Source organism: Oncorhynchus gorbuscha, linkage group LG08, assembly GCF_021184085.1.
Source record: "Oncorhynchus gorbuscha isolate QuinsamMale2020 ecotype Even-year linkage group LG08, OgorEven_v1.0, whole genome shotgun sequence".
Lineage (NCBI taxonomy): Eukaryota > Metazoa > Chordata > Actinopteri > Salmoniformes > Salmonidae > Oncorhynchus > Oncorhynchus gorbuscha.
In genome coordinates, this window is record NC_060180.1 from 76685479 (window position 1) to 76697484 (window position 12006).

The 12006-nt window shown below is 44.4% G+C and overlaps 1 protein-coding gene across 2 annotated transcripts in view; it reads right to left on the reverse strand.

Moving 5' to 3' along the window:
- LOC124042193 (guanine nucleotide-binding protein G(olf) subunit alpha) overlaps positions 1-12006 on the reverse strand; it is a 112553-nt gene that overhangs the window by 54577 nt on the left and 45970 nt on the right. For both annotated transcript variants that reach the window (XM_046360596.1, XM_046360597.1), the window contains exon 5: positions 8154-8251. In XM_046360596.1, coding sequence (XP_046216552.1) covers positions 8154-8251 — 98 coding nt within the window. The remainder of the gene's footprint in view (positions 1-8153; positions 8252-12006) is intronic.

A 12006-nucleotide genomic window follows, 5' to 3' on the forward strand; every position in this document is an offset into this window, starting at 1 on the left:
ATATATAGTGTGTGCGTACCTGCCTGGGTGGGGCTATATTATATATATTATTATATATATATATATATAGTGTGTGCGTACCTGCCTGGGTGGGGCTATATTATATATATATATATATATATAGTGTGTGCGTATTATTATATATATATATATATATATATATATAGTGTGTGCGTACCTGCCTGGGTGGGGCTATATTATATATATTATATATATATATATAGTGTGTGCGTACCTGCCTGGGTGGGGCTATATTATATATTATATATATATATATAGTGTGTGCGTACCTGCCTGGGTGGGGCTATATTATATATATATATAGTGTGTGCGTACCTGCCTGGGTGGGGCTATATTATATATATATAGTGTGTGCGTACCTGCCTGGGTTTAAGCCTGGAATGGAATACGAACAAACCAGAGATCACATTCAAATACTGCAACACTATTAGGTGGAATGTGACCTGTTGTTGTCCTCAAGACCATGTTCATTTGCTTTAACTCTAGTGTCCCATTTGTACATGTGTACTTGTTAGACACTACAAAAAAAAGAAGCTAAACATCACAGTTCTTCTCCCTAAATTCCACTTTCCCCCTCCGTGTCTCACTTACTCTCGCTCCCGTTAGGCCTACAGAACACACATCTAACTGACTGATATACAAGCTCCCGTTAGGCCTACAGAACACACATCTAACTGACTGATATACAAGCTCCCGTTAGGCCTACAGAAAACACATCTAACTGACTGATATACAAGCTCCCGTTAGGCCTACAGAACACACATCTAACTGACTGCCCCACACAAGCTCCCGTTAGGCCTACAGAACACACATCTAACTGACTGCCCCCACACAAGCTCCCGTTAGGCCTACAGAAAACACATCTAACTGACTGCCCACACAAGCTCCCGTTAGGCCTACAGAACACACATCTAACTGACTGCCCCCACACAAGCTCCCGTTAGGCCTACAGAAAACACATCTAACTGAGGGATATACAAGCACACCTAACTGACTGCCCCCACACAAGCTCCCGTAGGAAAACCATCTAACTGACTGAAAACACACCACACATAACTGACTGCCCCCACACAAGCTCCCGTTAGGCCTACAGAAAACACATCTAACTGACTGATATACAAGCTCCCGTTAGGCCTACAGAACACACATCTAACTGACTGCCCACACAAGCTCCCGTTAGGCCTACAGAAAACACACCTAACTGACTGCCCCCACACAAGCTCCCGTTAGGCCTACAGAAAACACATCTAACTGAGGGATATACAAGCTCCCGTTAGGCCTACAGAAAACACATCTAACTGACTGATATACAAGCTCCCGTTAGGCCTACAGAACACACATCTAACTGACTGATACACAAGCTCCCGTTAGGCCTACAGAACACACATCTAACTGACTGATATACAAGCTCCCGTTAGGCCTACAGAACACACATCTAACTGAGGGATACACAAGCTCCCGTTAGGCCTACAGAACACACATCTAACTGACTGCCCACACAAGCTCCCGTTAGGCCTACAGAAAACACATCTAACTGACTGATATACAAGCTCCCGTTAGGCCTACAGAAAACACATAACCGATAGGATACACAGACCTACATTCCTTGACAAATGACAAAGGTTTTATCACAATTTCAAAATGGACTGGTTGATCAAAATAGGAAACCATGTGTTCTAACAATGAGCCGCAGTTTTCTAACTGTCTTGTCTATTTTCCGCTTATGCAACTTTGCAAACTACTAGTGCCACTTAGAATTGGTTAGCCTAGGTTATAACCCCCTTTAATAACATAGATTCCACACTGAAAATATGCAAAAAACAGTTAGAAAAAAAGAGAGTATTTTCATCTGAATCTTTAAGCCTAGGTCTAACTCACCAAATCAATATCCTTAATCCATCATTCATCCCCATACAGTGTTCAACGTGGAATTGTTCATCCATATTTTTTTTGACAAGTACAAGGGAACAGGCAAAATAATCTAAATTGAATATCTGTTTATCGAGAAAAAAAATAAGAAAAATACTGATTTCGGTTTGTCGCTCAGCTCTTTAAATAACTGTTTTCCGGGGAATGGTTTCCAGTGATTTCACACAGGCAATTATATTAATTTGGAAAAAATATTCTGTTCCATTTTAATTCTGTGATATTACATCATGTTTTATTTTTTGGTGTCTTGACTGTGACAAGGGGCTCAGGAAATAAGAGTCTTGTCTGCTAATTTTACAAAACAAGGCTATGCTACTTTATAATATAACCAGTCGATATTACGGTTTCAATAAATTAAATCTTAAAATGGCACTTGCTTTTTTATTGACTAAATATACACTGGATATATAAAACATTAAGAACACCTGCTCTTTCCATCTCGTAGACTGACCAGGTGAGTCCAGGTGAAAGATATGATCCCTTATTTATGTCACTTGTTAAATCCACTTCAAATCAGTGTAGATGAAGGGGAGGAGACGGGTTAAAGAATAATTTTTAACCCTCGAAACATGGATTGTGTACCTCTATACCAGGCGGTGTCAGAGGAAGGCCCTAAAAATGGTCAAAGACTCCAGCCACCCTCCCATAGACTGTTCTCTCTGCTACCACACGGCAACCGGTACCAGAGCACCAAGTTTAGGTCCAAGAGGCTTCTAACCAGCTTCTACCCCCAAGCCATAAGACTCCTGAACACAAAATCAAAATGGCTATCCAGACTATTTGCATTGCCCCTCCCCCTCTCTCACCGCTGCTACTCTCTGTTGTTATCATCTATGCATAGTCACTTTAATAACTCTACCTACATGTACATACTACCTCAAATAACCGGTACCCCCTGTATATAGTCTCCACGTTGACTCTGTACCGGTACCCCCTGTATATAGCCTCCACATTGACTCTGTACCGGTACCCCCTGTATATAGCCTCCACATTGACTCTGTACAGGTACCCTCTGTATATAGCCTCCACATTGACTCTATACCGGTACCCCCTGTATATAGTCTCCACGTTGACTCTGTACCGGTACCCCCTGTATATAGCCTCCACATTGACTCTGTACAGGTACCCCCTGTATATAGCCTCCACATTGACTCTGTACCGGTACCCCCTGTATATAGCCTCCACATTGACTCTGTACAGGTACCCCCTGTATATAGCCTCCACATTGACTCTGTACCGGTACGCCCTGTATATAGCCTCCATGTTGACTCTGTACCGGTACCCCCTGTATATAGCCTCCACGTTGACTCTGTACCGGTACCCCCTGTATATAGCCTCCACATTGACTCTGTACCGGTACCCCCTGTATATAGCCTCCACATTGACTCTGTACCGTAACACCCTGTATATAGCCTCCACATTGACTCTGTACCGTAACACCCTGTATATAGTCTCCACATTGACTCTGTACCGTAACACCCTGTATATAGCCTCCACATTGACTCTGTACCGTAACACCCTGTATATAGCCTCCACATTGACTCTGTACCGGTACCCCCTGTATATAGTCTTCCTATTGTTATTTTACTGCTTCTCTTTAGTTATTTGTTACTTCTATTGCTTCTTCTTATCCATACTTTTTTGAAACTGCACTGTTGGTTAAAGGCTTGTAAGTCAGCATTTCACCTTAAGGTCTACTGCACCTGTTGTATTCAGCATTTCACTGTAAGGTCTACTACACCTGTTGTATTCAGCATTTCACTGTAAGGTCTACTACACCTGTTGTATTCAGCATTTCACTGTAAGGTCTACTACACCTGTTGTATTCAGCATTTCACTGTAAGGTCTACTACACCTGTTGTATTCAGCATTTCACTGTAAGGTCTACTACACCTGTTGTATTCAGCATTTCACTGTAAGGTCTACTACACCTGTTGTATTCAGCATTTCACTGTAAGGTCTACTACACCTGTTGTATTCAGCATTTCACTGTAAAGTCTACTACACCTGTTGTATTCAGCATTTCACTGTAAGGTCTACTACACCTGTTGTATTCAACATGTCACTGTAAGGTCTACTACACCTGTTGTATTCAACATGTCACTGTAAGGTCTACTACACCTACAGTACGACCCTACAGTACAACCCTACAGTACAACCCTACAGTACAACCCTACAACTCTACAGTACAACCCTAGAGTACAACCCTACAACTCTACAGCACAACCCTACAGCACAACTCTACAGCACAACCCTACAGTACAACCCTACAGCACAACCCTACAGCACAACCCTACAGCACAACCCTACAGTACAACCCTACAACAACCTAGAGTACAACCCTACAACCCTACAGTACAACCCTACAACCCTACAGTACAACCCTACAACCCTACAGTACAACCCTACAACTCTACAGTACAACCCTAGAGTACAACCCTACAACTCTACAGTACAACCCTACAGTACAACTCTACAGTACAACTCTACAGTACAACTCTACAGTACAACCCTACAGTACAACCCTACAGTACAACCCTACAGTACAAACCTACAACCCTACAACCCTACAGTACAACCCTACAGTACAACCCTACAGTACAACCCTACAACACAACCCTACAGTACAACCCTACAGTACAACCCTACAGTACAACCCTACAGTACAACCCTACAACAACCCTACAGTACAACCCTACAGTACAACCCTACAACCCTACAGTACAACCCTACAACCCTACAGTACAACCCTACAGTACAACCCTACAGTACAACCCTACAGTACAACCCTACAGTACAACCCTACAGTACAACCCTACAGTACAACCCTACAGTACAACCCTACAGTACAACCCTACAGTACAACCCTACAGTACAACCCTACAACCCTACAGTACAACCCTACAACAACCTACAGTACAACCCTACAACCCTACAGTACAACCCTACAACCCTACAGTACAACCCTACAGTACAACTCTACAGTACAACTCTACAGTACAACTCTACAGTACAACCCTACAGTACAACCCTACAGTACAACCCTACAACCCTACAACCCTACAACCCTACAGTACAACCCTATAGTACAACCCTACAACACAACCCTACAGTACAACCCTACAACCCTACAGTACAACCCTACAACACAACCCTACAGTACAACCCTACAGTACAACCCTACAGTACAACCCTACAGTACAACCCTACAGTATATATATATATATACTACGGTAAACACGTTTTATTCAATTTTACACTCAGCAAGTCAGAGACACATATGACACCCTATTCCCTATATAGTGGCACTACTATAGACCAGAGCCCTATTCCCTATATAGTGGCACTACTATAGACCAGGGCCCTATTCCCTATATAGTGGCACTACTATAGACCAGGGCCCTATTGCCTATATAGTGGCACTACTATAGACCAGAGCCCTATTCCCTATATAGTGCACTACTATAGACCAGGGCCCTATTCCCTATATTGTGCACTACTATAGACCAGAGCCCTATTCCCTATATTGTGCACTACTATAGACCAGAGCCCTATTCCCTATATAGTACACTACTATAGACCAGGGCCCTATTCCCTATATAGTACACTACTACAGACCAGAGCCCTATTCCCTATATAGTGGCACTACTATAGACCAGGGCCCTATTCCCTATATAGTGGCACTACTATAGACCAGAGCCCTATTCCCTATATAGTGCACTACTATAGACCAGAGCCCTATTCCCTATACAGTAACACTACTATAGACCAGAGCCCTATTCCCTATATAGTGGCACTACTATAGACCAGAGCCCTATTCCCTATATAGTGGCACTACTATAGACCAGGGCCCTATTCCCTATATAGTGCACTACTTTAGACCAGAGCCCTGTTCCCTATATAGTGCACTACTATAGACCAGAGCCCTGTTCCCTATATAGTGCACTACTATAGACCAGAGCCCTGTTCCCTATATAGTGCACTATTTTAGACCAGAGCCCTATGCCACCTATTCCCTATATAGTGCACTACTTTTATAAAGGTCACTACTATATACCAGAACCCTATTCCCTATAAAGGCCACTACTATATACCAGAACCCTATTCACTATAAAGGTCACTACTATATACCAGAACCCTATTCACTATAAAGGTCACTACTATATACCAGAACCCTATTCACTATAAAGGTCACTACTATATACCAGAACCCTATTCACTATAAAGGTCACTACTATATACCAGAACCCTGTTCACTATAAAGGTCACTACTATATACCAGAACCCTATTCACTATAAAGGTCACTACTATATACCAGAACCCTATTCACTATATTTTTTTTTATTTCACCTTTATTTAACCAGGTAGGCTAGTTGAGAACAAGTTCTCATTTGCAACTGCGACCTGGCCAAGATAAAGCATAGCAGTGTGAACAGACAACACAGAGTTACACATGGAATAAACAATTAACAAGTCAATAACACAGTAGAAAAAAAATGGGCAGTCTATATACAATGTGTGCAAAAGGCATGAGGAGGTAGGCGAATAATACAGTTTTGCAGATTAACACTGGAGTGATAAATGATCAGATGGTCATGTACAGGTAGAGATATTGGTGTGCAAAAGAGCAGAAAAATAAATAAATAAAAACAGTATAAAAAACAGTATGGGAATGAGGTAGGTGAAAATGGGTGGGCTATTTTCCTATAGACTATAAAGGTCACTACTATATACCAGAACCCTATTCACTATAAAGGTCACTACTATATACCAGAACCCTATTCACTATAAAGGTCACTACTATATACCAGAACCCTATTCACTATAAAGGTCACTACTATATACCAGAACCCTATTCACTATAAAGGTCACTACTATATACCAGAACCCTATTCACTATAAAGGTCACTACTATATACCAGAACCCTATTCACTATAAAGGTCACTACTATATACCATAACCACTTATTCACTATAAAAAGGTCACTACTATATACCAGAACCCTATTCACTATAAAGGTCACTACTATATACCAGAACCCTGTTCACTATAAAGGTCACTACTATATACCAGAACCCTATTCACTATAAAGGTCACTACTATATACCAGAACCCTATTCACTATAAAGGTCACTACTATATACCAGAACCCTATTCACTATAAAGGTCACTACTATATACCAGAACCCTATTCACTATAAAGGTCACTACTATATACCAGAACCTTATTCACTATAAAGGTCACTACTATATACCAGAACCCTATTCACTATAAAGGTCACTACTATATAAAGGTCACAGAACCCTATTCACTATAAAGGTCACTACTATATACCAGAACCCTATTCACTATAAAGGTCACTACTATATACCAGAACCCTATTCACTATAAAGGTCACTACTATATACCAGAACCCTATTCACTATAAAGGTCACTACTATATACCCAAAGGGCTCCGTTTAAGACAAACATGCATCTGTATCAGATATTCGCATCGTGGTTACAATCTGTGAAGCCGGCAACACTGGCCAGAAAGGACATGACCTGCAAAGGCAGAGCTAAAGAAGTGACAGCAGACTAACCGTTGTAGTAACATGACTCACAGATTCAACTCCCATCACCACGTCACATCCCCAAGCGCCACACATCACACATGCAAACGGTTATCTTTAGGAGCTCCCACAACCAACTGATGGCTAGGCTTATCTTTAGGAGCTCCCACAACCAACTGATAAGCCAGGCTTATCTTTAGGAGCTCCCACAACCAACTGATAAGCCAGGCTTATCTTTAGGAGCTCCCACAACCAACTGATATCTTTAGCCCCACAACCAACTGATGGCTAAGCTTATCTTTAGGAGCTCCCACAACCAACCTCCACAACAACTGATAAGCCAGGCTTATCTTTAGGAGCTCCCACAACCAACTGATGGCTAGGCTTATCTTTAGGAGCTCCCACAACCAACTGATAAGCTAGGCTTATCTTTAGGAGCTCCCACAACCAACTGATGGCTAGGCTTATCTTTAGGAGCTCCCACAACCAACTGATAAGCTAGGCTTATCTTTAGGAGCTCCCACAACCAACTGATAAGCTAGGCTTATCTTTAGGAGCTCCCACAACCAACTGATAAGCTAGGCTTATCTTTAGGAGCTCCCACAACCAACCAAACCAACAATGCTTTGTGATGGAAACAGAACTTACTATTGTGCACAGTCGATGAGCTGGTACTCGTTGGATCTCTCAAAGCACGCCTTCACTCCCTCGTCATCCCACAGCTTCTTGGCATGATCAAAGAACTCCTGGACAGAGGGCAGAGAGGGCTAGGAAGGAGGATGAGGATCTTTAGAAGCTCCCACAACCAACTGACCAGACAGAGAGAAGGAAGGAGGTGAGGAGATCCCACAGCTTCTTGGCATGATCAAAGAACTCCTGGACAGAGGGCAGAGAGAAGAAAGGAGGTGAGGAGATGACCAGACAGAGAGAAGAAAGGAGGTGAGGAGACAGAGCACAGTCGAAGGAAGCTGGAGATGAGAAGGGAGGTGAGGAGATGACCAGACAGAGAGAAGGAAGGAGGTGAGGAGATGACCAGACAGAGAGAGGAAGGAGGTGAGGAGATGACCAGACAGAGAGAAGGAAGGAGGTGAGGAGATGACCAGACAGAGAGAAGGAAGGAGGTGAGGAGATGACCAGACAGAGAGAAGGAAGGAGGTGAGGAGATGACCAGACAGAGAGAAGGAAGGAGGTGAGGAGATGACCAGACAGAGAGAAGGAAGGAGGTGAGGAAGGAGATGACCAGACAGAGAGAAGGAAGGAGGTGAGGAGATGACCAGACAGAGAGAAGGAAGGAGGTGAGGAGATGACCAGACAGAGAGAAGGAAGGAGGTGAGGAGATGACCAGACAGAGAGAAGGAAGGAGGTGAGGAGATGACCAGACAGAGAGAAGGAAGGAGGTGAGGAGATGACCAGACAGAGAGAAGGAAGGAGGTGAGGAGATGACCAGACAGAGAGAAGGAAGGAGGTGAGGAGATGACCAGACAGAGAGAAGGAAGGAGGTGAGGAGATGACCAGACAGAGAGAAGGAAGGAGGTGAGGAGATGACCAGACAGAGAGAAGGAAGGAGGTGAGGAGATGACCAGGCAGAGAGAAGGAAGGAGGTGAGGAGATGACCAGACAGAGAGAAGGAAGGAGGTGAGGAGATGACCAGACAGAGAGAAGGGAGGTGAGGAGACGACCAGACAGAGAGAATGGAGGAGGTGAGGAGATGACCAGGCAGAGAGAAGGAAGGAGGTGAGGAGATGACCAGACAGAGAGAAGGAAGGAGGTGAGGAGATGACCAGACAGAGAGAAGGAAGGAGGTGAGGAGATGACCAGACAGAGAGAAGGAAGGAGGTGAGGAGATGACCAGACAGAGAGAAGGAAAGAGGTGAGGAGACGACCAGGCAGAGAGAAGGAAAGAGGTGAGGAGATGACCAGACAGAGAGAAGGGAGGTGAGGAGATGACCAGACAGAGAGAAGGAAGGAGGTGAGGAGATGACCAGACAGAGAGAAGGAAGGAGGTGAGGAGATGACCAGACAGAGAGAAGGAAGGAGGTGAGGAGATGACCAGACAGAGAGAAGGAAGGAGGTGAGGAGATGACCAGACAGAGAGAAGGAAGGAGGTGAGGAGATGACCAGACAGAGAGAAGGGAGGTGAGGAGATGACCAGACAGAGAGAATGGAAGGAGGTGAGGAGATGACCAGACAGAGAGAAGGAAGGAGGTGAGGAGATGACCAGGCAGAGAGAAGGAAGGAGGTGAGGAGATGACCAGACAGAGAGAAGGAAGGAGGTGAGGAGATGACCAGACAGAGAGAAGGAAGGAGGTGAGGAGATGACCAGACAGAGAGAAGGAAGGAGGTGACAGAGAGAGAGGAAGGAGGTGAGGAGATGACCAGGCAGAGAGAAGGAAGGAGGTGAGGAGATGACCAGACAGAGAGAAGGAAGGAGGTGAGGAGATGACCAGACAGAGAGAAGGAAGGAGGTGAGGAGATGACCAGACAGAGAGAAGGAAGGAGGTGAGGAGATGACCAGGCAGAGAGAAGGAAGGAGGTGAGGAGACGACCAGGCAGAGAGAAGGAAAGAGGTGAGGAGACGACCAGGCAGAGAGAAGGAAAGAGGTGAGGAGACGACCAGGCAGAGAGAAGGAAGGAGGTGAGGAGATGAGATGACAGAGAGAAGGAAGGAGGTGAGGAGATGAGATGACAGAGAGAAGGGAGGTGAGGAGATGACCAGACATCAAACAATTCATCAATCACATTGTATTACCATAAGCTACAGGTGGTTATGAAGGGGAAACACACACACACACACACACACACACACACACACACACACGTTTAGTGACAACAAGCTTATTTAAAACAGAGCCATTCAACCAAGCCCACCAGTGTATAATACAGTCTGTACAGACAGTGACAGTCATTCATTTATACCACCGGTGGTATTCAAACCTTTTCAACTGGGACCCCATTTTTACCATCCAAAATTCAAGTAACTCCACCCCAAATATAAATTACACAATCTTAAAAAATATATATATATATATAAAATTGTTTTTAAAAATTACATTTATTTTCACATTAACAAATAACTTTAAATGAATTACACTCATCTCTCTTATCAAAATTAAGAGAACCAATACACACATTTAGTCAATAAAATTATAATTTTTCTCATTATTTATGAATAACATTTGTATTATTGTACCATAAAATAAACTGGGTAGAGTAGCATAGTGGTTAGAGCATTGCACTAGTAACCGGAAGGTTGCAAGTTCAAACCCCCGAGCTGACAAGGTACAAATCTGTCGTTCTGGCCCTGAACAGGCAGTTAACCCACTGTTCCTAGGCCATCATTGAAAATAAGAATTTGTTCTTAACTGACTTGCCTGGTTAAATAAAGGAAAAAAAATGTTTTAATGCTTTAACTCTTGCTTCACCCCATTTTGAATACCACACATGCATACTGTTGAACATTCTAGAAATCTGTAGATACTGTAGCTACATTTGGAAAAATATTCTGTTCCAATTTATTCTGTGATATTAAGTTTTTTTCCTTCTATAAAATGTGTCTTGATTGTGACAAGGGCTAAGGAAATAAGAGTCTCTTGTCTGCTAAATGTACACAACAACAAGGCTATGCTACGTTATAATATAACCAGTGGATACTACAGTGTCAATAAAGTCATTTTAAATGGCACTTGCTTTTTTACTGACAAAATATACACATTAACTACAGTACCACATCTCCAACCCCAGCCTCCCCTACAGTACCTCCAACCCCAGTCTCCCCTACAGTACCATGTCTCCAACCCCAGCCTCCCCTACAGTACCTCCAACCCCAGCCTCCCCTACAGTACCATGTCTCCAACCCCAGCCTCCCCTACAGTACCTCCAACCCCAGCCTCCCCTACAGTACCTCCAACCCCAGCCTCCCCTACAGTACCATGTCTCCAACCCCAGCCTCCCCTACAGTACCTCCAACCCCAGCCTCCCCTACAGTACCTCCAAGCCCAGCCTCCCCTACAGTACCATGTAACCAGCCTCCCTCAGTACCATGTCTCCAACCCCAGCCTCCCCTACAGTACCTCCAACCCCAGCCTCTCCTACAGTACCTCCAACCCCAGCCTCCCCTACAGTACCTCCAACCCCAGCCTCCCCTACAGTCCAACCCCAGCCTCCCCTACAGTACCTCCAACCCCAGCCTCCCTACAGTACCTCCAACCCCAGCCTCTCCTACAGTACCTCCAACCCCAGCCTCCCCTACAGTACCTCCAACCCCAGCCTCCCCTACAGTACCTCCAACCCCAGCCTCCCCTACAGTACCTCCAACCCCAGCCTCCCTACAGTACCTCCAACCCCAGCCTCCCCTACAGTACCATCCAACCCCAGCCTCCCCAGTAACAGCCTCCATGTCTCCAACCCCAGCCCTCCCTACAGTACCTCCAACCCCAGCCTCCCCCCACAGTACCATGTCTCCAACCCCAGCCTCCCTAGAGAACACCCCAGTTTGGGGGAA